A 27,653-nucleotide genomic window follows, 5' to 3' on the forward strand; every position below is an offset into this window, starting at 1 on the left:
ATTTTACTGCAAAATATATGTTCTCTGTATACTGTATAATTGACAGGTCTGCAAATTTTCTTTAACTTTGTTGACTAGTTCTTGATTTCGATTTTGTTCTGAAATAAACGAACATGTTTGGAATTGATATCTTCTTGTATTTAGGCCTTACATGCATTTCAAATTAGGAGCTTCACCTTCCCCTGCGGTTAGATCAAGCTGATTTGCAACTTAAACAGTTAAACCCCAGCCCCCAATTAGTACAAGTGCAAACCCCAAAAAACCTGAAAATTGAAACCCTTGGTTGCTGAAGCTAAGGAAACCCTAAATCGAAGTTCCGATTTCATCGTCGTTTTCCCCCGCAGACATGATCTCCAGAGAGATAGAAGAAGAGGAGAAAGGAACTGAGAGGAATGCTTGGCTTGGAGAAGAAGCACTGAACGGGGAGGTAATGAGGTATGAGGTATCGGTTTGCCGCGCGAGATGAAAAGGGATTTCAAATTGTAAGTTTGAAAAATTGACATCCTAAAATGTAAAATAAAAATATATAATTACAAGAACACACCGTTCTTAATGCGGACCGTTGGATTTATTCTTTAGTACGTGGCGCAAATCTGGTGGTTATTCGACTGGAAACCTCACTACCGCAAACGAAAATGACCTACCGTATCCACGCCCGATGACCCGCATCCAAGGGTAAGTTTTCGCGCCAAAACTATTGGGGGCTTAAACAGGTGAACTTGAAGTGGCTGAAACCCTAACCCGTCGTTGATGGCATCATCTGTAACTCCCGATTCTCCGACTTCAACCTCAAATCCTCACGATGATGAAAACTCTCTGCAACCATTCTTCGTTCTTCACAAAGCAATACCGAAGAAATCGGAGAGAAAAGCTTCGGGGCCCAAAAAAACCAGAAGGAAGATAGATCTCTCTTCAGCATCCCCTAAATCCGCCAAGAAATCGAAGGTCGACGCAGTCGAGGAAGAAGAAGATGATGACGAGCACCAGTATGAGCAGTTGCGTATGCAAGCTTTTGACATTGTCTGGTCAAAAATGGAGACTACCATCAAGGACGTTCTGAGGGAGATTAACGTCAACGTATTCGATGAGGTAAACCGCTGGGTTCGTCAATGCTTTTCAACTATCAGGTCATATGGAACTCCTGATGCCTCTGAGATAACGCGCTCGTACCCTCGGTTCACTGATCTTACTTGCAGACAGATATTCACTGGCCTAGTGTTCACGAAGAATGTAGAGTTTGTTGATGATTTGCTGACGTTTCAAGAGCTGGGTGAATATCTGAAATCTTGTGGATCACATGTTTGTAACCTCTCATCACTCGACTTCTCATCGAAGAATGGGCTTGGTGGCTGTCTTAGAAGCCTATTAAGACAATTGGTAACGGTTACCACTGAGGCAGCTGATATAGCCATCTTAGCATCATGGTACAGTGAAGAGGATAACAGTAGTAATCCTTTGGTTGTGATAATTGAAGACATGGAGCGATGTAATGGGTCTGTCTTGGCTGATTTCATTGTGTTATTGAGTGAATGGGTGATTAAGATTCCAGTCATCTTCATAATGGGAGTCGCAACAACCGTTGATGCTCCAAGAAATCTGCTTCCAGCTAGTGCACTGCAAAAGTTGTGCCCCTGTAAGTTCACATTAAGATCCCCAGCTGAGAGAATGGATGCAATTGTTAAGGCAGTTCTCTTGAAATCATGTTTTGGGTTTACTGTTGGTTACAGGGTTGCAAATTTCTTGAGAAACTACTTCTTGAAGCAGGATGGAACGATAACTTCTTTTGTTAGAGCTTTAAAGATTGCATGTGCTAAACACTTCTATGGCAATAATTTGAGTTTCTTGGCCAGAGGATTGCTTGAAGATGACAGTGAAAGCTTCTGGAGTGAGAAATGTGTACAGTTGCCCAAAGGGATGCTCAGACGTGCGTTTGATGTTCCATCATGCAAAAAGGATGAAATGGCTGAAGAGACTGGTGAGAATTTGGCGAATGGTTTGTCTGCTTTGAAGAAATCTGTTAATAACTGGACTATGGTGGTCCTGTGCTTATATGAAGTAGGTAAGTTGCAGAACATCCAATTGTTAGACATAATCTGTGAGGCACTTGATCCAGCTATATACAATATAAATTCTGTAGATCATCAGGTAGGAATAAAAGATGATTCTGCAAAACCACCTTCATCAGACAGTCGTCTGCTAAATGGAAAATTTTCTGACTTACAGAAAAGAAGCTCCATTTCCCTGGCAATACGCAAACTAAGGGATCTTCCTTTGTCAATATTGTCTCAACTTCTTAAGACTTGGAGAAAACACGGTGAGGATATTGCTGAATTCCGTGACAAAGTGGAGGATCTTCAGGCCATGTTGAAACATGAGGATAATGGCAAGAGTTTGAGCAGAGATGCAGCAGATACACTCAGAAGGCCACTACGTAGCACTTTGAATACAGAGGAGATGAAAACAGTAAATGACAAAGTGGTTAGGTTGATGCACTATATGGTTAGGGAATATCTAAAACCAATTGAGTGTCTCCCTTTTCATGAGATTATTTGCTTTAAGGACATTGATATACTGCAATTTGCTCTAATTGGAGATCCTAGGAGAGAGATTCAACTTGATCTTTTGAATTCCCGCAGCTACCTGCAATGTAATTGTTGCAACAAGATGAAGTATGCTCTCTTGCCATCCATGCATGATACCTCAATAATGTATACTTTGGCTCAAGAGCATGGTGATCTTATCAATCTCCATGACTGGTATCAATCTTTTAAAACCATCGTCCTTCAACCCAGTACCAAAGGAAAACATAGAGTGAAGCAGTCGCCATCATCTAAGAAAAGGAAGAATCTAAGTGACTCCCAAGATGCTAGTGAAGCCTCAATTCAAGCGCGTTTCTGCACAGCACTGACTGAACTCCAGATCACTGGACTGTTTCGTATGTCAAGCAAGAGACGCCGTGATTTTGTTCAGAGGGTTGCCTTTGGACTCTAATGACAAGTCTTTCCAATGTGCTTCTCTGTCAGATTTATGTTATTCTTGTTTAATGTGGATGGTGAGCCTCATTACATAGGCATGTATTTTGTTTCTTCATAATTTAGGCTTATATTATGTTTCTTCTAACTGTAGCTTCATGATCTTAAGCTGCCATTCCCTTGCTTCAGATGAATACCCAGAAATGTGGTACTATCACGATTGCAATTCAACTTAGGTGCTTGGGGTGTGGGGCTTTAATATACTGACCCTGTATGAGATTCACCCATGGTGAGAATATGCATATCATTTACCGATGTACTTGTTTCTTTTGTCTTGGGGACGTTAATATACTGACCCTGTATCGATAATAGGATATGAGTAGCAAGCCCAACTTTCTCATTGTTCAATTTGCTACTGAATTACTAAAAGATGGACATGGACATGGACATGGACGATAATGAATGTGAATTAGAGAAGTCTACTGGATGCAACTGCTGTAGACATTCAAAGACTCTGTTTTGACTATTTACTGATCTACATTTGCCAATTTCATCATGTGATAATTCTTCATTCTAAAAATGATAACCCGAGCGGGAACATGTGTGTTTCACCTCCTTTACATCATCACCCAGAATCAAAGAGGTTCATTAAGTATTCATACGACAAAAAGACAAATACAGGAAAAATAAAATCTAATCACAAAGGCCTTAAATCTATTTGGAGAAGAGTTATGATTTGAAACTAAATAACTTGAAAATTAGAGAGATGAAGAGCAGAGATTTACAGAGTCCACCAATATGTTTGATGCTTTATAGTCGTAGTACATTACTGTGCTTGATGTGGAAAGAGAAGGCACTCCACAGCTCCTGGTGCAATTTACCCACATCTTGGACATCAGACTGTAATGGACTAGAATCATGATAGAAACATTCTGATTTGAACTTTTACCTGGGTTCTGAATCCTCAAACCGTGCTTTCCTCACCCTTTTCTTTTTTGTGATAGAAACAAAAAAATTACACCATCAACTGAAAAGGACTCAAACTTCAAAGCAAAACCTATCATGATACATCTATCCTTCAATATATTCAACAACCAGTTCATGGATGAATCTGACTTGCTTGCTGCTAGATCAGGTGCTTTATTAATTGTTTAAGAATTTAGGACTCTTCAAAGATGCTCTTGGGAGCTCGTCCTCAAGAGCAACTGTCAGGGCTTGTTGAAAATATTACAGTACTGGAAGTAGCACTAGCAGTGGTACAAGTGATTTTTGTCCCTTCGGAGCTGATGATCACTCAGTTTTAATTTGCAAATACTAAACTTCAATAGATCTTCTGTTTTCTTTTCAAGGTTTCTGATCATGTTTGTGGATGGATTCTTATGAATGTGAAGCAGATACCTTCTGCTGATTTATGCCTACAAGATCTTGTCTTGAAGGATGTTTCAAGTCAATTACAAGCTTAACCTCCATTGGTTCTCTCCAATTCTGTTGATGCCTCAGTGAAGGGATACGCTGTGAAGCTTCAGAATACACTACTGTAAGGATCCATTGAAAGAACTTATAGGGGCCAAATTGATGCTGTTCTTCATAAACAACAGCTATTGGTCAACAGATTCAACATGTTATAAAGTCGAGTTCTTCACAAACCGCAGTTATTGGCCAACAGATTCAGTAATCTTAAAAGACAATGCAAATCCATCGCAAGTCAATATGGGTAGCATCTTTACAGGAAAATCTTTATTAGTTGTTTGCACTTTCTTATCTGTCTGCCATGAATGATGGGTTTTTAATGACTAAACAGAAGGGAACCAGATGCCATGAATGGTGGAATTTTCCTGTTCTCCAAGAGAGAAAGGAACAAGGTGTTTGTCTTACTGCTTCTTGTTAGATAAATATGCTTTGACTCGAATGAATAAAGCAAATAGAGTTTAACATTGAGTTGGGTTTACAACGTTCTTCCTATTGTGACTCTTTTGAATCACAGTTTCTCCATTAAAAATCATTAAAAAGAATCTGATTCTTTAACAAATCAGCCCGATTTTTTTTCTCTCTCTTTTTGTTTTTGTTACGCATAATTTGTGAAATAGGTGATCTCCACTGGCACTGGTAATTGATTTTGATTTTTTTCCCCTCTTGTTTCTAAGGGTGTCAATTGGTTGGACCTGCAGATCCAAAAAAGATTAGACTCCTTATGATCTATTTAATAATTGACTCGATTTAATTTCAGGTCGTGTTGGACCATACCGTTCTTGGGCCATCTTCTGATTGAATTTATTTGGTCTTTTCTTTAAAAAGGCGAAGACTTGTTTTCACTATTTGAGTTCTTGACTGAATAGAGATTCAACCAAGGTAATCTTGACAAGAGTACTTTGTAAAACATTATAAAGCTCCATTAATGTTTCACCCAAAAAAAAAATATCCACTAATGAAAAACTATTTTTCTTGATAATCAATAAATCAAACTAGCTTTAATATTATTAAAATAATAATCATAATAAGTCAATGCAGAGTTGTTCTAGTGGTTGAAACCAACACATCTTAGTGAAGAAGTCGTGGGTTGGAGTTTGCTGAGACATATTAATATCCCTATCCCCAGCTTAATAAAGTTTCTATTTAAAAAAAATAAATAATAATAATAATAATTAATTAATAAATAAAAGAAATAGCTTCACAAGAATCTGATTCAATCACGATAAAATGAAAATCCGATTCGAGGCGAGTCATAAGAGAAACAGTGTTAAATGGTACCAATTAGTATCATCCCATTCGGAAGACAAAACGACGGTAAGAGGTTTTATAAAACCCTGCGCATCGCCTCCCCTCTTTCATCGGTTTGGTCGGTTTCTGGTTGTCGCTGAGGAAAGAAGATTAGCCGACGCCACAACTGATTGCAGCAGCTTTGATGATTCGAGTTGATTCTATATAATCAAGGAGACGACGGGTTCATTTGAGTTTCAGCAGTACAAGGTGCAGATCTGTGATCCCATCTCTACCAAGGTCTGAAAACCTAATGTTGTTTCCGGTAGAATCTAATTCGCATGCTTTCGAATCTTTTGAACCTCTTCCCTAGCAGCAATAGCAGTTAGCGACTGTAATAGCAATGATAATGGAGCTATTAATCCAATCTAAATGGTTCTCTCATCCTCTGTTTTCAGTAGAGATGTTAAAAACCACGATGACCCCTAAATCGCCGTTATGCGTCCATTTTCCTTACGTGCTGGATCCCCTTTTTAATTTTCTTTTTTGGTTTTGGATGAATTGATGTTCTGATGCTTGGATATTCTCTTAGGTGGTTGGAAGATCTAACACAACTCATTGCACCTTTTGGAAGGCCATTAACTGAAAATTCTGAATATGTCATTTGTTTGTTCGTTGCAGAATTCGATGGAAATTTGCTTAGCGTTTGCTGCTGACAGTCCTCCGCTATCAGTCATTGCTGCAGCAAAGATTGGCGGCATTTTCGTCACGCCTGATTCTAGCCTTCCCTCTGGCTCTGCACCATTTTTTCGGTTCACTAATGGGTATGATTACCACCCTTGCTATAAGCATGTTCAAGCTTCCTCTAAATCTGTGATGCTCGTATGTTCTGATTAATTATATTGGACAAGAATTAAGGGTAGGGTGTTCTCTTGCATTAAGAAGTAATTTTGTGTTTACTTGTTATCCTGCGCAACCCTTTCTAAGAAGTGGTTATTTTTTCACTACATAGCTATTGTATTGGTGAAAGTTCTGATTTGGGTTCTAAGAATCCCTTACTTGGAAAAATAGGAACTCAACACCTGTAAATTGCTTCTATTGCCAGAAACATCACTACAAGTTCCGCAATCAGTTGAGATAAAGACGACAGGTGCTAATAAGAAAAAGAAATTATTGTCTGACCAAATTTATCTGAATTGGAAGTGTTGAGTTTTGGGATCTCCCAATTAATATTAAATTAACAAAGAACATAGTTGTCAAAGCTTCACCTAGGCATCCGGGTGCCTTAGATTCCTGGATTGCCATGCATCTAGACCCACCACTAGAACCAACATGGTCTGTGAGTTGTACTGATCTTGGTTGAGTTATGTGCATTTATAAGCTGGGTTGGGCCGAGATGTTGTTTCAGTCAAGATCTTGTATTTTTTTTTTCACTCACAGGATATCGTGTCTCAATAGGTGATATTTCTGGGGTTGTGTACTGTATCTACTGTTAATTTGGTTATGTATGAAAGGCAAATGATTGTGGCTGCGCTTGGTATGAATTCTCATAATGCATTCTGAGTGCATTTTAAGTCCATAACACATTCTGAAATTACCAAAAGGTACCATTTCATATAGGTTCTCTTCCTTAAAATCTGGAAACAACCAAGAATGAGGCCTACTCTTGAATGGCACCTGTTACCCATTCCACTTCACATTCTCACTCTTGAAGGGTGAGAGAGAAAGGAGAAACTTTCCTTACCTTCTTACTGTAGATCTTTAACCTCTAGGAGTCCTATGAGTCTACAATTGAGTGAAGAACGCTATAAAATAATGGAGATCTTCAGCTTCAATGACTGTTGGCCTAACCAAAGCACTACAGCTTTGGCAACTGGCTCACCTTTGAGTGAGTGTGCCTCTAATATGGAGTGTCTCAGCTCCATGACCCTGTAAATGCATCATCGGCCAATATAGTAATCCACAGTGGAGCCAAGAAAGGCTTTAGATATTTGGTCCCAGATGGAGGCCTCTGAGGTGGAGCTTGCAGCCTACTGTAGCCAAGAGCAAAGACCCGGTGCAATTCAGGATTTCCAGGAGATCTGCCTGGCCTGTGAGTCAGAGATTTCAGTTTAACTTAGTGGCTACCAGATTGAATCTTCACATAAAGAATCTTGTTCACTGAGATGGCGTGGCAGATACTGTGCATTTTCCAGACCTTGTTCGCTGAGAAGCATGAGCATTCCATATTTTTCTATGCTTTGGCTACCCCAATGATCATAGTGAATTCAATATAAGTATTTGAAGCAGTTTCTCTTATACAATTTCCAGAGTTGCACTTTCTGTGGGCCTACAATGCCCCCCATGAGTTGGTTGATGCAATGCTGAAGTGTATTCTGAATTCAAGAATGCATTTTAGCCAACAGTATCCAAACAGTGTTCTGATTCCTAATCAAGAGTGCATTCTGTGATCTCAGGGTGCGGATGGATACCAAACACAACCTGAGTAAGCTGAGATTGGTTGCTTCCTCCCTCTGAAAGGGAACTCTGAGTACACCACATTCCCATCCTCCACGCTTTATTCTGTGTCACAACACTAGCTCATCACACTTGGAATGAAACCAGTCAAACCACAGCATGTTTCTTTTCCTTAGTGGAACAAGGACTTCATTTCATGGTACTGGAACTGGTATCAATGACATGGAAAACGATATGGTATTGGATTGATGTCAGCTGTAGCAGGGAAAATGTTGAGTCAGCATACCTTTTTGGTATCAGACCACTATCCCCCGTGCGTTTTGTCTTTAAATTGTAGACTTTTGTAACAACACTCTAAAAATTTCCCATAAATAATTAAAAAAACATTTGCTTGAAATATTAAATAAATATTACTAAGCTTCAATTTGAATATTAGAATTATTTTTATTTTAAGATAAATTTGAATGATCAGTATTAACAAATGATATAAATTCAGTTATGTAATGTCAGGGTCAAACTGTGTGAAAAGGTGTTACTCTGTATGAGACGAAGTCTCAACTTGACATTTGAAAAGTGTAGTAGAACTTTTAAAAATAAAAGAAAACTAAAAAAATGTTCATAAAATAAGCTTGGTGCCACTTCCAAGTTGCTGACTAGGGTGTTTTTTGTAGGTTTTGCAACTTCCTAGCAAGCCATACTTAATAAAGTTAGTAGACAGATTTTGGAGATTGAGGCTCCTCCTCTTCTCTCCTGGACTCACTGCTTCTGTTTTTGTGCCCTTTATGTCCTCAAATGGTTCAGTGCCAATGACCTGACTGCTTTTGTGGATATAATAGACTTTTCTTGATGGATTTGATGTTGCATGTAAGATTTCTTTTAGCTTTTGGTTATCACATATATTTCCCCTATTTTGCAGCTTGAAATTGCATGGCACCAGTGTACTTCTACGCTATCTTGGTCGAGCGGCAACGATCCCTAATTTCTACGGGCAGGATGCATTAGAAGCAGGCCAGGTGTTGCTTGGTGAATATGCAACATCTCTATAATACTTTACATGACTAACTTGAGTATACTAATGCAGTTGCCCTGGTTTTCCTTTCTGCGTTTTGTGATAAATCGATAATAAATTTGCTGTTGCCCTTCTTCAGATCGATGAATGGCTAGAGTATGCCTCTATCTTTTCGCATGGTTCTGAATTTGAGAGTGGCTGCACCTATGTTGATGAGTATCTATTGTTGAGGACTTTCTTGGTCGGTAGTAGTCTGTCTGTAGCAGATATAGCTATCTGGGCTGGTCTTGCAGGTAATCTCCTGTGTTGCATCCATGGGCAAAACTTTCTTCTCATTACGTGCGAACCGTATACATTTACGTTATTTCCTGTTCAGTATCCATTCTGTTTTTCTGTTTACATGTGGAACATGTTTAGCTTACCTTTCGATTCAACTATAAAAGTGTAAGAGGCATGTGTGGATGACCAATTCCGAAAGTTTTTCCACATTGTATTCTCACTCAATTGATGACCCAAATCATAACCTATGGCAAGCTGTGTTATGCTGAGTTTAGTTAGTTAGTTTATCGATAATTATTGTCTGACATTTTCAGCATCTCTCTATTAAATTTCATTGCCAAATACTTATTCCAGCTGTTTCTACTTCCAGAATATTATTTGGCCTCAAAGTCTGGTGAATGGCAGCAGCTTTGCCCATTGTTGCACCCCCTTTTTTTATATTTATTTGTTGGTTACCTTTATAAATGCTACTCTGTTGTTTACAGGTAGTGGGCAAAGATGGGAAAGCTTGAGAAAGTCAAAGAAATACCAAAATCTAGTTCGTTGGTTCAACTCAATATCAGCAGAACACAATGTGCTGTTAAATGAAATTACTGCAGTATACGTTGGGAAAAAAGGTCTTGGAAAGGCATCCATTATCAAACCAAAGGAAAGTGTGCAGCGTTTTGATCAATCTTTAAGAGTGGATGGAGAAAGCAATGAGAAGGGAAAGGTTGGCACTCGTTCCACCTCTGAAATTGATCTTCCAGATGCTAAAATTGGAGAGGTCTGCTTGCGATTTGCACCAGAACCCAGTGGGTATCTTCACATAGGGCACTCAAAAGCTGCACTTTTGAATCAGTATTTTGCACAAAGATACCAGGGCCGTGTGATCATTCGTTTTGATGACACCAATCCCTCAAAAGAAAGCAATGAATTCGTAGACAATCTGCTGATAGACATTGAGACTCTAGGCATCAAGTACGAGAAGGTTACCTACACTTCAGATTACTTCCCACAGTTGATGGAAATGGCTGAAAGATTGATACGTCAAGGGAAGGCTTATGTTGATGATACACCAAGGGAACAGATGCAAAAAGAAAGAATGGACGGTATTGAATCAAACTCTAGGAATAATAGCCCTGAGAAGAATTTGGAATTGTGGAAAGAGATGATTGCAGGATCTGATAGGGGACTACAGTGCTGCCTTCGTGGAAAGCTGGACATGCAAGACCCAAATAAGTCTCTTCGAGATCCAGTATACTACCGAGCTAACCCAGTTCCTCACCATCGTATTGGGTCCAAGTATAAAATATACCCTACATATGATTTTGCATGTCCTTTTGTTGATGCTATTGAAGGTATAACACATGCCCTTCGATCTAGTGAATATCATGATCGGAATGCACAGTATTACAGGATTCTTGAGGATATGGGATTGCGCAAGGTCCACATTTATGAATTTAGTCGGTTGAATATGGTATACACACTTCTTAGTAAGAGGAAGCTTCTTTGGTTTGTTCAGAATGGAAAAGTTGATGGATGGGATGATCCCCGTTTCCCAACTGTTCAAGGAATAGTACGTAGAGGTTTGAAAATTGAAGCCTTGATACAATTCATTCTTGAACAGGTGAGTTATCATATTGGTGGTCTTATTTGTGTTTTTGTTTATTTTAAAACTTTTTGCATCTACTTGGTGTTGTAGACATTCTACATTCTTTTTTGCGTGAATTATGAACATTATAAGCATTTTACATTGTTAGAATATTCGCCATGGATGTCAGATTCATACTCATTGACCTCATGGCCTTGTTGCGTGCCTCTTTCTAGGTGCCTATGAAGGTTTTTCTGGGTACTCAACTTAATCTGCCAGACTGCCTCCCCCTTGCCATTCCCCATGCAACATTCTGTTGTAGTCCTAGACTGATGGGAGATCAACTAGGAGTAACTAGGTTCTTCAATAGACAAACAACTCAGTATTGGTCAACTTAAGTTTTATAAGTCCGAACTTGGATTAGATGGTAGGATTATGTCAAAGTGAGTGTAGGGACGTCTATAATTGAAGATTTTGGGTTTTGTGGATGGTGTAATATTGATAAATTTAAAAAATAACAATTTGGGGTTTTGGGTTTTTGGATGGTGAAGAATGGGAGAATCTAGGGTCTCTAGTGGTCAGATGAGGTTGCAATTAAAATTGAGTCTCCCAATGGGTGTTGAGAAGATTCTATCCAAATATGGGGGTAAATCAATCGTTGGTTTGGATTGGGTGAGTTTTAAGGTTTTACAGGAACAACCAGAAATGGAGATTTCTAGGGCTTGAGTGAGAGATGGGGGCTGCAATTAGGATCTAGTTTACCTTATAGGCAGGGGATGTTGTGATAATGTGATCAGAGTTTGGGTTGCTTCTTATGGTTGGGAGTGGCTGGGGGTGAGTTAGGTCTTGGAAAATTGAACAAGACAAAGGGGCTGTTAACTATTAATGTTACCTGCAACTGAGACCTCCCTTATTGGGAAAAATAATTACACTCACTCCTACCATTAGCGATGTCACCAGTCCCCCCCCCCCCTTTTAATAATAGAGAAAATGCCTATATAATGGTGTGAAGTACCTATATATCTTCTTCCTTGACCAAGTACCTCAATGGAAGGGAACAGCAGAACTGTTTGCACTATGGTGAACTTATGTTCCTTTCTGGTAAGACCCTATATTCATGCAAACAAAGAAGCAGCGACAATTGAGAAAGGACGTCAGTGTTCTTCCATTTTCCTCTATGTAACTCTTTCTTCTCCTTCCCATCATCCCTTCTACCTGAGCTCCTTAAATCTTCTTCACCATAATCTGTTTTCCAGCAGTTGTAACAGCCTTGAGTTTGGGGACTATCTCCCTCAGTTGTCTTCCTCTGTCCCTAGGGTTTTGAGTTGGTGTTTCCCATTCTCACTTAGGATAACTTAGGTCTTTTTTTGCTGAAATCTTACCTGTTTTAAGAACACATAATCAAGTTTCAGAGCTGACCTAGTGCTTGGCTTCCTAATATTATCTCAGAAATACGCATTGCCAGCTACAGTACAGATGCTGATCATTATAACAGGAAACATTTTAAAACCTAAGAAACCGTATACTGGAAGAGTAATTTCACACTTGGAGCAAAACAGAGATAAAATCAGTGTTCTGGTATTATTTCAAGCTTTCTTGGGACAGCCTTTGAATCTTGATGGACTTTGGTGCTTTCCATGAGGTTAGAACTCTCTCTTCCTCGTGCCTTCAGGGGGTTCTAAGCTGGCTCAATTGCTTCACCTACCTTGCCTTTTTGGTAGAGGCTTTGGTTTCAGTGTCTTCTTTGGCTTCTTATTCTTTGATGTCAAGGCTTCTTTTGTCTTTGTTTCTTCTCCTTCCGATTTCCTCCATCTTCTTGATGATTGCATCCCCTATGGCGGCGTTGTCCTCACAATTTAGGGGTCTTGTTTTGTTAGAACTTGGAAGTTAGATACAATCAAAGAAGAGAGAGGAACCAAAGAAGTGTGAAAGTTGGGTGGTGGTGTGGTGAATGAAGGAGAGTCTGGTGGCTAGTCTTACGGTGGGGGTGTCAAGGCTGTGAAGAAGGAAGAAGAATGATAGGTGGGTTTCCACATGTCCCCTGTATAGAGTAAAAGGGATGGGTTGTTGATGAGGACATCAGTGAGCAGTTCCGAGTTTACCGGCAACGCCGACGTAGAGATCATCCCACAACAGCATCTATGTGGATGGATGATGAGTTCGGAGGGTATCGGATGGTTCGATGAGAAACACTGCTCATAAGTAGTTTATCATGTTATTTTCCTTAGTCTTAGTGGGTTGGGTAGTAGCTTACTATTGAAATATTTTAATTTAATGTTTGAGTCTTTATGGGCTGGGCCTAGAGTTTATTTTGGCCCAATTTTGAATTATTTTGAGTTTGGGTTATATATACTACTTAAGTTTGAGTTATTTTGGGAATTAAACATGTAGGGTTGTGAGGGAACAACTTTTTTATTTAAACCTTGTATGGAATTCGTTTTTGGCAATCAATGAATGAAAAAAAGAATTAGAAAAGAAGCTCACTCTGCTCTCTCTCTCTCTCTCTCTCTCCTAGCAGTACTAGTTCTTCCCCCTCTCTCCAAGTAAGCTCTCTCTCCTCCTTTCACACTTATTTCCCACTAGAAAAATTTCCCTTGCTCTCCTTTATAAAGATCTACTCTTTTTTTTTTCTCAAAAAAGATCTAGTTTCTTTCTTGGAAATCTTCTTTTTCTTCCCCAAACCCCACGGTTCTAATTCTCTTGCAGAAAAAAATCTTTGTTTTTTTTCTTTGTTTTTTTTCTTCCCTCTTTCCCTTATACGGCAGTTTAGTTTTCTGTTGTTAGTCTCCCTTCCCTTCTCTTCTTTCTCTCCCTCTCTCCTATCACCTACTCTCTTTCCTCAGATTCACCACCACTTCAAAATATTTTTTTCTTTCTCTTATTTTTGTTTCTAAAGGCTTTCTAACCCCTGTTTTGCAACCAAGATCAGCAGGTAACATTATCTCTCCCTAAATATTTCTCATTTAGTCTTTGGTAGTAGTTTTGTTTAAAACAAAAACTTCCCAAGACTCCCTTTACATTGTTAATTGTTGAATTCGTTGTTAGAAATCTGATATTGATTAGGATAGCTCTACTTTCTTTAAGTTTCTTAATACACTTGCATTCAATTTAGTGTTATGGTGCCAAGATCCCCATCCCCTTGTTTAATTGTGTTTACCAGTAAGACTTGTGTTTATTTCTCTACTTTCGCTGTCTTACATGCATGATTAATCAGATTTCAAGTGCTGCAAATTCATTTCTTTACTATCTGTCAAGAATATGTGTTTAATTCTAAGAGTCTAGTAGCCCACTTTGTTTCTCCTACATCAATTGTGTTCTATGTTTTATTGTAAAGGATAATTTGGTATATATGAGGTTATCAATGTTTAAAAATGGGTGTCGGTTGATATTTCGACTTACTGCTATGGCCTTAATATTAGGGTGAACCTTAGAGGGTGGTGCTTATAATTTTCCAAAACAGAAAGGTAAGTTAGATTTTGGGGTTGCCGAGGGTTGGAAGAAGAAGATCAAGGGTTGGGAATGATTCATTCACTGATTGTTGATGAACAGTAGGTTATAGACTTGAAGGTGCCCCTGGACTTGCAGGTTGTCCTGCAATTTTCAGTCTCTTCAATGGAGATCAAACGTTGCAGCTTTGGGGAGGATAAAATACTCCCTGGAGGAGGATTGGGAATAAGAAATTTAGAAGAAATTGAAAGGCAGCATTGCCGAAAACAAAATGTTTATTCAACATATTGTGGGCTCAGCTGAGCAAAACATATTTATTTATAGCCACAATGTCAGGCATAAAACTTAGATGCAAACGAAGGCTGGAAATAGAATTAGGACTTGTATTTAACCTAGGATCATTGTTCACATTATCAGTAACTTCAAAATTCCTGTTGAAATTATAACATCAAACAATGAATAAATAGAACTGATAGGCTAATGAAAATTTAGAACTACATTTGGTGCAGGGGTAGGGAGGATTCAGACACCTGATGGTGCTGGTTTAGGGAGGAATCCCTACACTTGAGCCTACTTTTAGGCAGCTGAACTGCATCATCTTTGCCATCAGTCTATCTGCATATTTGTATATGCATATTTTCAGATACACATGCACAAACAGATGAGAGTTCTTCAATTTCAATAATGTCATTCTCTCAGTGTTCATACTTCATGAATATCTATGGCTAATGATTGGTGGTTATGGGTATTTTTTTGGGTCCTAGTTTAACGTATCTGAGGTCCTCCTGACTATCTACTGTATGGCTATGGTTTTTGTTCAACTTTAATATTTAGTTCCCAATGATTTGCAGTCTTAGATCTTCGTATGCATTCTAGTTCATAGCTATGATTTCTTTTTCCTGTTCTTTTCATTCTTATTGATTTTCGTTGCACCCGAATTCTGTTAAATTCGTGAATAGCTAATCTCTCTTCTCTCTCTCTCTCTCTCTCTCTCTCTCTTTGCTTCAGGGTGCCTCAAAAAATCTCAATCTCATGGAGTGGGATAAACTGTGGACAATTAATAAGAAGATAATTGACCCAGTATGTCCTAGGCACACTGCAGTAGTTGAAGAACGGCGTGTGATGTTGACCCTTGTGGATGGACCTGAGAAGCCATTTGTCCGTATAATACCTAGGCATAAGAAATATGAAGGGGCTGGAAGCAAAGCTACCACGTACACAAAGAGTGTATGGATAGATCAGACTGATGCACTCTGTCTCAAACAGGACGAAGAGATAACTTTAATGGATTGGGGGAATGCAATAATTAAAGAAATTATGAAGGACCAAGATGGAAATGTCACTGGATTGGTTGGAGCATTGCACCTTCAAGGTTCTGTTAAGACCACAAAATGGAAACTTACTTGGCTACCTGTAATGGATGAGCTTGTTAATCTATCCTTGTTTGAGTTTGACTATTTGATCACCAAGAAGAAGGTAAATCCTTGCTGCAGCCGCTTTTGGGGGTTGCTAATTATTATTAGTTTTTTTTTTTTTTTATTTCACGCAACTCCCCTTCCCCTGGGATAAGAATTGAAAAGGGCTAATTTTCTTGTCAATGTTAGTATTGTCCCCTGGTCTCATAATTCCATTATTGTATCCCTGGTTTGCACTAGTTATAGTATAATTGTGTTGATATCTGGTTTATTTTATTTATTTATTTGTTTATTTATGAATATACTGCAGCTGGAAGAAGGGGAGGATTTTATTGATGTTCTTAACCCTTGTACAAAAAAGGAAACTTCTGCACTGGGGGATTCCTACATGCGCAATCTGAAGCGTGGGGAGATAATACAGCTCGAGCGGAAGGGCTATTTCAGGTGTGATGTTCCATTTATTAAACCTTCAAAGCCAATAGTCCTGTTTGCAATCCCAGATGGCAGGCAACAAACATCACTGAGATGAGACCCTTATGAGCTAGTTGCCTGACAGATAATTTATGTTTTTAGAGTTTCCCTTTGTCATAACATGTCCCCCATATTTTAGTGCTAGTAGAGAACAGTATAGGTACGTATTTATCACTCCATTAGTTGCTGGTTTCAGACATATTTATAACTCCCTCAATCCACCTTCATTTCTAAAAGCATTTAGCTCATGGATTTTTTAATACTGAAGGGACCTCTTGCTTCATTGGTTGGTAAGGGAGGGAGCGTTGATTTATTGTCGGCACAAGTTATCCTATCGAAGCCACTTTAGCTAGTTGACGACTCCTATTTTGGTTGTAAATGACCTTTTTTTATGCACTGGCCATTTTCATGTCTTCAATTTTGTGGATTACCATGGAATTTTATGACTTTTTTTTCTAGTGGTTTCTTTTTGTTGCTCTCAACTCAGTGAATCCTGTTTTCTGTTAGCATTACACTTTTCTCTAGCATCTGGGCTTTTTCTTTGGCGAGTTGTGACATGGTCTGGGTGATACTCTGAGGCGTCATGATGCTGTTTTGCTACAAAACAGATGATGGTAGCAGCACCCATAACTTTCTCTCCATATTCAGTCTTTCGGTTAACACTTGCGTGTTCAAAAGCAGATCCCAACCGTCTCACCGCAGCATCCTCTTTTTGCCTTCTTTCTATTTTCTAACGCTAGCCAATCTAAATCATGCAACATCCAGTGCCTTTTAAGTCCCACGCCTAGCCGTGTGGGTTTTCCTCAGTTTACTGATTCCAAAATTTGCCCTCACCCAAAAAGATGTTCTTGTGCCGTGACAAGCTCAACCATTTTAAGAGGTCTGTAACTTGTTTCAAGAAGATATCATTTTGAGTTTGCTTGGAATTCATCCTCTTCCACTAAAGAGCGTCAATTCTGTTTTTGAAACCTGATTCCTATTTGGGGTGCTGTCATGCTGATAATCTTATTTTTAGTTACTCCTCACTCCTAAAACCTCCAGCTTTCCAACAATCAATTCTTAGGAATGATGAGTACCCACTGACGGACTGACCCATGTCACGTGACATAATCGTATTCGTAGCCCTCATGTGATGTTGGTAACTATTTAAAGAGTAGGTACTCGATTTCCAGTTCTTCATGAATATAATTTATGATAAAGATGAGAATAATCTTTTTGAAGATGATGGTTTTCTTCAATTGTAACTTGATATGATCTGTTCTCACTTGGGTGCTCTCTGTTCTTGCGGTTTTGATTCTTGGGTGAATGGATATGGCGGCATCCCTCTTGTACAAGTTGGTTCTTTTTGGATGAGAAAAGCAATTGATTACATTTTCTGTAAATCGTATTAGGGAATGATGAGAATATCTATTTCCAGTTGTTCTTCATGGTTATAACAGTAATTTACCCACAAAGTTAAAGAATTGACTGCTTAAGTTTCACAGAAAGAAAATGGGAGAAAAAATGAATGAATATTGTATTAGGTCATGATGAGAATAAGTATTTCCTGTTGTTCAAATGAGAACTCACGGAGAGTTAAAGAATTGAGTGCATACGTTTCACAGAAAGAAAATGGGAGCAAAAATGAATGAATTACAGAGGCAAGCAAGTGACCGGAGTCCCCTAAGATTCAGGGGTGGCAGTACATTCAGTGGGAAAGCCCTGAGGAAAGCGTTTCGTGTCTGTGCAGTAGTTGTAGATCATATAATTATTCTGGACCCATTTCAATCGCTGTTGCTTAGTAGAATCCAGCGATTGAGAGAACCAAGTGTTGTTGCCAGATGCAGATGAGGCAGAGTTGGAGTTGCAAGAAGACGACCCAGAAGACCAAACACAGGCATTTGCATTGAAGTTGCGGTAGGAAGCGGTGAAGGGTGCTTGGGTCCAGTCAGTCTTAATGAGGCCACCTCTGGTAGCCCAGTCATCGGCATTCCAGAGACTGGAATAGATTCTCATGGGTTGGTTCTTTGGGAAAGGAACACCCTTCGACTCCAAGTTCTTGAACTCTCTTATGGGAGTGCCGTCCACAGAGAATCTGAAATTTGAGATAACACTCTGATCAGGGCAATACTAGGAATGGCAAATTTACAAAATACAACTTAATTTTGGCGAATGAAATGGATGATTAAAACCAGTAAAGCTTACTTACATGATTGTTTGAGGATTCCAGAGGATAGAGTAGGTGTGGAAATTAGCAGTTGGGTCAAACCAGAGATAGAACTGCTGCTCTCTGTTGCCTTTGCCTTGAGTGAACACGTTTGTGTGAAGAATATAAGGGTCTCCACTCAGGTTTCCTAAGAACTCATAGTCTATCTCATCCCATGATGACCCCTTTGAAGATAACTGCAACAGAATTGAATTTCACTTTTGAATCAGATAAAATAATCTATTAAGCTGGAAATTTTAATTTTGTGTGAGAATAGCAAAACTATTAAGAGGAGGTGGAAATAGATGGAAGCTTACATAATAGGCGGTGACAGTGCCAGCAGAGTTGCCAGGAACGAGCTTGAGCTGCATATCAATCTTCCCAAACAGATATTCGTTACTGGATTGGAAACCGGAGCCTGAAGCTTCGTCAAGGGACAGAGTGAGAAGGTCCCCATTGTTGAGCATCTTGGCCCGACCATCTCCCCAAGTGATGGTGAAATCTTGGTTGAAATTACTGGCAGAAACAGCCATTAAAGAGGTGCCCAGTAGCACAGACACCAAAACTAGTGAAATAGCGAAGAAAGAAGATGAAGAAGAAGAAGCCATGATCCTAAGAGATACAGGTACGATGAACTAATTAAGAGAAAAGTTGTCTTGATGACTGCAGTGAGACTGGGTTGTCGTGTGAGTTGTGGAATGTTGCAGCGCAAATCTATACATATATATACACAATAAGGAAGTACTATGCGAGAGAAATAAAATGATGAAACCAAGAAGAACAGTGGAAAATTCATGGGTTTGGTAATGAAGAGCATCTACTGAAGATTTGAGTTTCTCCCAGTTGGAAGCTGAGCAAATAACAGCCTGGAAACGTAAGGAAGCTTCGCAGTTCTCATACAAACCTATAAACTCTTTCAAATCAAAAACCAAACGCTATGATTGATAGCGAGGTGAACTGGGTCCTCAAATGGGTTCGTTGTGGAGTTGGTGACGAAACCAGGGAGCTGCTTCCCACTCTGTTGCGCCTACCGCCATCGCTTATTAGACGCAAAGGACCCCCATGATTCTTACTTTCTTCATGGGAAAATGCACAGAAGACCTAAATCGAGTGGAGCAATCCAGGTTGGCTGGCACCTTTGCTTTCCTTTTCAAACTTTTAATTTGAAGATTGGTTTGTCGTTCTACCGGCAAACTTTTTATTTTCTTATCTATAATCAAACCGTGTTCCGTGTGGGCTCTGTTCAAATCTGATTTAACATCTAGCTAATTAAAATACTCAAAAAGAGTTTTCGATTGATTGAATGTTTTCTATTCACCTATCAACTTGTGTAAAGACTAAAGAAGTTTACTGCAGACTTCTTACTTAAAAGAAACTGAGTAACGTGTTACAGAAGATAAAACGTTTACAGAGTGATCAGATAAGGTAGGACTTTGGGAGACCTAGTTCTTCACGGTTCAGTTGGTTAATACTAATTGAAAACGTAGGAGATTGCTTCCAGGAATGGCTGAGCATGCTGATTCTATGTAGGCGAGGAAATTGGGTCAAGACTCGAAAGCTGCCCATTAAATGTGCAGCATGCCAATGGTCGAGATCGAAATTCTAAGTAAGATTTCTATTGAGACCGCCTGTCTTGCTCGAGACGGATGGTCGAGATCTCGACAGGTGGCAGTACAGTGCTGCCATCGGTTGTGGGCCCTCACGTTTTAGTAATGACCACATCTGATCATTAAACCCCAAATACCGAAGTATTTTGTTTCTCTCCACGAAGGGTATGCTCCAATGAGTTGTAGGATTCAATTTTGTGTAATATTCTAATCTAAGGACTACGGTAAATTTAAATATTGTTGATGGTTTAAAATATTACATGTTGAATCCTATGACAAAGCGAATGGGGAGATTCCTATAACTCATTGAGAGATTCATTTCAAGGAAATAAGCCAAGTACTTTGGAATTTGGGGTTTAGTGATGAGATAGGTCATCACTTAACATTTTAACATACTTTCAACCACTGTTAAAATGAAAAATAGAAAATTAATACGCTTTATGACAAAATATTAGAACTTTTCAAAAAAAAAGAAGAAGCAGTTGTTGGATCTTGGAAACTATAGGAAACTAAAATTACTGTTTTTTTTTCTATAAACACAACCGTAAATTTTAAGATCTTAGAATCTTAAAAAATTAATCAATAATTGAAAATGGTAAAATTTGAGTTATAATGCAAGAATGGACTTATGAACTGGAAATGAAAAAAATGGAAATGGAATACAACTTTGATCACGTCAACTTCAATCTTAATTTCTAATTACCAAACTTTTACTGTCTTTTTTGCTTAATATGCCTATTATCGCTGCAACAATCTCAGATTCTTTCTTATTGAAATCCTTGAAAACTATGAATTTTTAAGCAATTATTGATATTCTCAATTTTCTCAAATTATTCAATCCTTTAATCTTACTGAAATCAATTTTCTCAAATTATTCACTAACTCCACCTTCAAAATAATAGGTAAACAAAATCCCTTATTTTTGAAATTTCATAAAGAAATGCATCATAAGATTTCAATTTTCTCCAATATCTCAAACTGCTCAACCATATTGCGCATCAAAATTGAATCTCGTAGTGTAACATAAAGTTCTCAATTTTTCAGTCTCATGATACTTTGAAACTCATTCAATCTTAAAATATCGATCTGTAGATTTATGAAGGCTAGAGAGATCAAATAGAGGTTTGTTCCCAACGCTCATATTTCATGATGTGTTATCGTTTAAATGATATGACTTCCTCAGCATTTGAACAACATGTCAATTGTTATGTTAAAACCAATAACCTAGCTCGCATAGAAAGTATGAAACTAACAGAACTCAAACCTAATGAACCAATCGCTATTGGAATAATTTGTTTTGCATAATCAAAAACCATACTTCCAGCCAAACCAAAGTTGTTCAAGTGGTTGAAATCAACACCTCTTAGTGAAGAGATCGTGGTTCAACTCTCGCTCAGGCATATTAATATCCCATCCCGGCATAATAAAGCCCATTTGAACAAAAAAAAAGTATAAATTTCCTTTTTATGTCGATGTGGTCGAACAAATCACATATAAAGCCCGATCCTATCATCCTTCTTTTAATTACAAAACACACCAAATAGCTATTGCTCCTTCTTGAATTGGAGCTAAGATTTCATTCACGGTATTGATTATAACTAGGGATAATTACTGTTGCCCCCCTGTACTTTGATTTTATTACTAATAAAACCCTGTTCTTTACAAAATTATTGTTGCCCCCCTTCCTTATAACGGTGTTAAGTAGCCGTCAAGTTTGAATATGTAATGTCCACTTTGTCCTTCATTAAAATTAAGAAATCAAAAGACGATACTACCCCATTTATAAAAACTCGATTAAATGGCAATTTTACCCTAACTTCATTTATTTTGAATTAAAAAAATATTGGTTTTCCACCTTCACTAAACTTATTTATTTTGAATTAAAGAAATTGACAAAATTCAAATTCGATTTGGTTTCCAACCTTCTCCTCTAGCATACGTAGGGAAGGAAACCACAATTTTTTTTTTTTTTGCGCGGGGGAGGGGGGGAACTGGTGCTTTTTTAATATTGGAAATGAAACGTAATACCTCCCCATGGGAGTGTTTAGACTTTTAACCGCTTTACTAACCCACCATTGACGAAACCACAAAATCTTGCCAGAGAAGGAATTAATGAAGTAGGTGATATTCAGTTTCCAAATTTGAGTTGAATTCTATCTTCCCTCCTCTTCGGTTTCTATTTTAATTTTATTCAATTATTATTTCTTTATTTTGATGATTTTTTTTTTAGAGTAAAACAGATTATGATTATTTTTTCTCTACAATTAATTAAGGGTATTACTATAACTTGACAAAAGGGTAAATAAGTAAAGAGATAAGTAAAAGGGTATTTTGGGATTTTTAAAAAATATGGAAATGCCACATCATTAGTAAACTAACGGAACTTAACAGTAAGGGGGCATTAGTAATTATAGACAAAGTTAAAGGTTGGATTAGTAATTTTGTAAAATACAGGGGATACATTAGTAATAAAATCAAAGTACAGGGGGGCAATAATAATTATCCCTTATAACTATTTAATCGTGGTGCGCGCAAGATGGCCCGGATGAACCTCATAAAAAAATGTAAAAAAAAAGAAGAAGTTAAATTTGGCCAAAAAAAATGTATCAATCATAACTATTTAGCCATCCAATTCATGGATAATGGAAGCCAATAATCACCAGAGTCAATTATTATACAAGCATATGATTAGTGTAGAGTAGTTTCTACAGTGTTTCCTTTTTTGCATACAAGGCATTCAAACTTATTCTTTATATAAAATCCACTTCAGTAAATTTCATTTGAATGCCTCGCATGCATTCTTCTCCAAAAAAATTGTGTTGGATTTTAAACCCCTCTGATCAACGTGATACCAACAAAAGCTTAAATCCAAGTGAGAGACTAATTCTACCTTGCTTTAAGGTCATCTAACATACAACCACATGAATAATAGAGAGGTTATAACATGTTTTCCCAGATGAGGCGTCAATGGAGTTACAAGCAAGAAATGTAAAAGGATCAAAAATAAATTATCTTCCCCCTATTAGTCACCGGTCTCTCACTCTCCCTCTTGCAATTGTGGAATAGTGTGAATCACCTAGGGTTTGGAAAATTGGGGATTGAGTCAAGTACGGGTATGACTTTATTTTGTAAATTAAGAAAAAAAAAAAACACTATTGAATGTGAATTTTTTTTTTTTACATTTACATGTAAGCCTTCTACATTTTCAATCAAAACCATCAGATTTATTTTGATACACAGTGAAATCCTAACCGCTAGCTGCCGACTGCAGCCTCCGCAACAAATGTAAATCCCTGAAAAGCCAACGCTTCCCTCTGCTACAATAACGGTTTTGGCCTCCATCCCTAGGTTGCAACCAATGTTCGAAATGTCGACCCATGTCGCCCCCCAGCCACACGGCGACATGGGCGACATATCGCCGAAAGTCGACTGACTTTTGGTAGGGGTTCGATGAAAAATCGAACCCCTGTTTCGAAGGGTATTTCAGGTCATTTTGACCTAAAATTTGACGTGTAACCTAATTTGAGGCCAATAAACACATTGGGAGTGCTATTTTGACCTAAAACATCACCTAACCTAAAGTTTATAATTGGCACATGTCCGGCTATATGCGGGCAAAACTGGAAGTTTGGAAAATTCATATAAACTAATGTAAATATGCAAAGAGAACACAAATACACTAACACAATTAGTAAAGAGATGTACTAAAGTTTACAATTCATTATACAATTATGTTGAGTATGGCTCATGCTTCACATATTGTTGCCGAAAGGCTGTTATATATTCAAGATGTAGCGATATATCGCGATTTTTCGGCGATATATCGACTTGTCGGCGATATATCGCCGACATATGGTAAATGTCGTGTCGCTGGGGGGAGTCGTGTCGCCCCCCAGCGACAGGGCGATATATCGCCCTATGTCGGCGATATATCGCCGACACATTGAACCCTGGTTGCAACTAAGGGTGCATGTTTTTTTTGGCCCTTTTGGTCCTAGTCCACCTTGAGTTATGTTATATTCATTATGGTTCAAGCCACTGAATCAGAGCGGACCATTCGAATCAAACCAAGCGCACAAATTTGGTCTAAGATGGTTCACCTGGTGCTTCTCAGATCAAGCACTTTTCGGAGGAGATATTTGCTGAGAAGTTGAGAAGTGGGCATGGTGGTGACACCCAGTTGTCATTATGTGACTTCTTGACGAGAGTAGTGCTGATAGGAGATTCGGCGTATCTTTATCCAGATGTCAATCACAGCATTAATTTCAGTATTGAATGCACTGAGAATCATTAAATGTTCATTGCTGGTAAGGAAGCTTCTCATTCATCGAATTCCAGCCTCGAGTACTGCATCTTCACATTTTGTCTTCCTAGTTGGAGATTGATGTCATATCAAGGACAACTTGATGCTGACCACCTGATCCAGCGATGAGATTTCTAGTTATCTAGCAGATCAAACGGTTAGCTTACTTATCAAGTTTCCCCAAGAAGCCATCTCCACCCTCCATTCAAGTACTTGGGCATCATAGGGTTGTGGAGCATCCACAATCACCTGAGGTATAGACCAGCTATATATATCATTACTATGTGTGGGTGAGGGGTAAGATTTTGAATCTCCAGTCATTACTCTCCTGCAATTACTTCAAAAAAAAACATTCTCCTCTTCATTTTCTTGAGCATTTATCCCTCAAGAAGAAGACTTTGGATTCTTCACCTCAACTAACTTAATCATTGGAAGTGGCTTCCTATCCTCAGAGGCAGCCCACTCTCACTCTTGTTTTGTTTTCAGAAATCAGGTCTTGACCAGGAACAAACCAGGGAGCTTCAACATTCTTTTGAAACAACAAGTTCGAATAGGGACTAAAGATTATTTTTTTGGCGTTGAAAGTAGGTCAAGACTTGATCAGGAGGTCTTGAGTTATGATCAAGGTTGAGTGTTTTACCTAATCATCCTGCCATCTTGTAGGATATCCTAAACCATAACCATTTTTTTTTTTTCGGTTGACTGTCTTTTTTATTTTTATTATTTTCTTTCTCAAAGATGGCGTGCTGATACGGGTCAATGCTGGTCGCTGTCCCCTTTAACAAGTTGGTACTTTGGGATGAAAAAGCAGTTTATTCCATCTTTATAGACTGCGTTACATTACATGATCACGAGAAAAACTATTTCGTGTTATCCAAACAATAACATACTAGGTATGACAAATAAAGAATATAACTACAAAGTTTTCACAGAAACAAGGTAGGAGACGGCTTCTGCTGTGGAGCTTCTAAGATTGAGTAGTGATACTACATTCGGTAGGGAAGCCCTGGGGAAAGCGTTTCTTGTCTGTGCAATAGTTGTAGATCATGTAGTTCTTCTGGACCCATCTCAATTTTTTTTGGCTCGTCGCGTCCAAGGATTGAGAGAACCAGCTGTTTTTGCTGGATGCAGATGAAGCAGAGTTGGAGTTGCAAGAAGACGACCCAGAAGACCAAACACAGGCATTTGCATTGAAGTTGCGGTAGGAAGCAGTGAAGGGAGCTTGAGACCAGTCAGTCTTGACGAGGCCACCCCTGGTAGCCCAGTCATCAGCATTCCAGAGACTGGAATATATTCTCATGGGTTGGTTCTTTGGGAAAGGAACACCCTTCGACTCCAAGTTCTTGAACTCTCTTATGGGAGTGCCGTCCACAGAGAATCTGAAATTTGATAAAACACTTAATGATCAGGGCAACACTAGGAATGGCAAAGTTAAAAGAAGAAAAAAAACTTAATTTGGGCTAATGGATGGATAGAAGATTAGTTCTAGTAAAGCTAACTTACATGATTGTTTGAGGATTCCAGAGGATAGAGTAGGTGTGGAAATCAGCAGTTGGGTCGAACCAGAGATAGAACTGCTGCTCTCTGTTGCCTTTGCCTTGAGTGAACACGTTTGTGTGAAGAATGTAAGGGTCTCCACTCAGATTTCCCAAGAACTCATAGTCTATCTCATCCCATGATGACCCCTTTGAAGATAACTGCAACGGAATTGAATTTCACTTTTGAATCAGATAAAATAATCTACTAATCTATTAAGATGGAAATTTTAATTTTGTATGAGAAAAGCAAAACTATTAAGAGGAGGTGGAAATAGATGGAAGCTTACATAATAGGCGGTGACAGTGCCAGCAGAGTTGCCAGGAACGAGCTTGAGCTGCATATCAATCTTCCCAAACAGATATTCGTTACTGGATTGGAAACCGGAGCCTGAAGCTTTGTCAAGGGACAGAGTGAGAAGGTCCCCATTGTTGAGCATCTTGGCCCGACCATCTCCCCAAGTGATGGTGAAATCTTGGTTGAAATTACTGGCAGAAACAGCCAGTAAAGAGGTGCCCAGTAAAACAGACACCAAAACTAGTGAAATAGTGAAGAAAGAAGATGAAGAAGAAGAAGCCATGATCATAAGAGATACAGTTACGATGAACTAATTTAGAGAAAAGTTGTCTTGATGACTGCAGTGAGACTGGGTTGTCGTGTGAGTTGTGGAATGTTGCGGTGCAAATCTATACATATATATATACACAATAAGGAAGTACTATGCGAGAGAAATAAAATGATGAAACCAAGAAGAACACTGGAAAATTAATGGGTTTGGTAATTGAGAGCATCTACTGAAGACTTGAGTTGCTCCCAGTTGGAAGCTGAGCAAATAACAGCCTGGAAACGCAAGGAAGCTTCGCAGGAAACGTAAGGTAGGTTCGCACTTCTCATACAAACTGATAAACTCTATCAAATCAAACACCAAACGCGATGATAGCGAGGTGAATAGGGGCCTCAAGTGGGTTCGTCGTGGAGTTGGTGACGAAACCAGGGAGCTGCTTCCCACCCTGTTGCGCCTACCGCCATCGCTTATTAGACGTAAAGGACCCATGATTCTTACTTTCTTCATGGGAAAGTCTACAGAAAAACCTAAATGGAGTGGAGCAATCCAGGTTGGCTAGCACCTTTGCTTTCCTTTTCAAACTTTTAATTGGAAGATTGGTTTGTCGTTCTACCAGCAATCTTCTTTTTTTTTTTTTTTTTTTTTTGAGCTTATCCATAATCAAACCTTGTGGGTCTGTTCGTATATCTGATTTAACATCTAGCTAATTAAACTACTCAAAAAATTATTGAATGTTTCCTATTCACCTATCAGCTTGTAGGTTATACACACAAGAGTAAGGTAAAGAGACAGAGTAACGTGTTACAGAAGATAAACGTTGATTAGGTAAGTTGGGACAAGTTGGGAGACCCAGTCCTTCACGATTCCATCGAGTTGGTTAATAGTAATTGAAGCCGTAGGAGATTGGAATTGCTTCCATGAATGGCTGAGCATGCTGATCCTATGTATGTTGGCAAGGAAATTGTGAGGCAAGGATTTCTTCAGAATGTCCTTAATTTGGGAGACAGAAACCTAATTGAAGGCATTGAAACCCCTTTATAGGTCCGTGACTTGAATATTATGCCTTTAGAAATTCGTGAGGCTCTTCTAGATGCAGCTGCGAAGGGGTTTGATCATATAATGGTGGAAAGTGATTGT

General features: G+C 38.7%; 4 protein-coding genes across 5 annotated transcripts; 2 read left to right on the forward strand and 2 right to left on the reverse strand.

The window, feature by feature from the left end:
• Positions 1–712: 712 nt before the first annotated feature.
• Positions 713–3,215, forward strand: ORC3 (origin recognition complex subunit 3). Its single transcript, XM_089146079.1, has one exon. The coding sequence runs from the start codon at positions 751–753 to the stop codon at positions 2,989–2,991; it is 2,241 nt and encodes a 746-aa protein (XP_089002205.1). The 5' UTR covers positions 713–750; the 3' UTR covers positions 2,992–3,215.
• A 2,499-nt stretch (positions 3,216–5,714) lies between these two features.
• Positions 5,715–17,861, forward strand: LOC149026895 (glutamate--tRNA ligase, cytoplasmic-like). Of its 2 annotated transcripts, none has more exons than XM_089157024.1 (7): positions 5,715–5,969; positions 6,351–6,493; positions 9,043–9,139; positions 9,275–9,428; positions 9,900–11,023; positions 15,443–15,910; positions 16,160–17,861. In XM_089157024.1, the coding sequence occupies exons 2-7, from the start codon at positions 6,357–6,359 to the stop codon at positions 16,376–16,378; spliced, it is 2,199 nt and encodes a 732-aa protein (XP_089013150.1). In that variant the 5' UTR covers positions 5,715–5,969; positions 6,351–6,356; the 3' UTR covers positions 16,379–17,861. The 2 variants fall into 2 exon arrangements, with proteins under 2 accessions (XP_089013150.1, XP_089013142.1); XM_089157016.1 differs by having other exon boundaries at positions 5,715–5,939.
• On the reverse strand, positions 17,855–19,666 carry LOC149026896 (putative xyloglucan endotransglucosylase/hydrolase protein 23). Its single transcript, XM_089157034.1, has 3 exons — positions 18,823–19,666; positions 18,509–18,702; positions 17,855–18,394 (listed from the first exon to the last, which is right to left on the reverse strand). Exons 1-3 carry the CDS (start codon positions 19,111–19,113, stop codon positions 17,983–17,985), a joined length of 897 nt encoding a protein of 298 aa, XP_089013160.1. The 5' UTR covers positions 19,114–19,666; the 3' UTR covers positions 17,855–17,982.
• Positions 19,667–25,214: 5,548 nt separating this feature from the next.
• Positions 25,215–26,923, reverse strand: LOC149026897 (putative xyloglucan endotransglucosylase/hydrolase protein 23). Its single transcript, XM_089157055.1, has 3 exons — positions 26,241–26,923; positions 25,919–26,112; positions 25,215–25,794 (listed from the first exon to the last, which is right to left on the reverse strand). Exons 1-3 carry the CDS (start codon positions 26,535–26,537, stop codon positions 25,383–25,385), a joined length of 903 nt encoding a protein of 300 aa, XP_089013181.1. The 5' UTR covers positions 26,538–26,923; the 3' UTR covers positions 25,215–25,382.
• Between the last annotated feature and the right edge of the window lie 730 nt (positions 26,924–27,653).

Source organism: Hakea prostrata, chromosome 1, assembly GCF_041222555.1.
Source record: "Hakea prostrata isolate BN-2017 chromosome 1, UWA_Hpros_2, whole genome shotgun sequence".
Taxonomy (NCBI): domain Eukaryota; kingdom Viridiplantae; phylum Streptophyta; class Magnoliopsida; order Proteales; family Proteaceae; genus Hakea; species Hakea prostrata.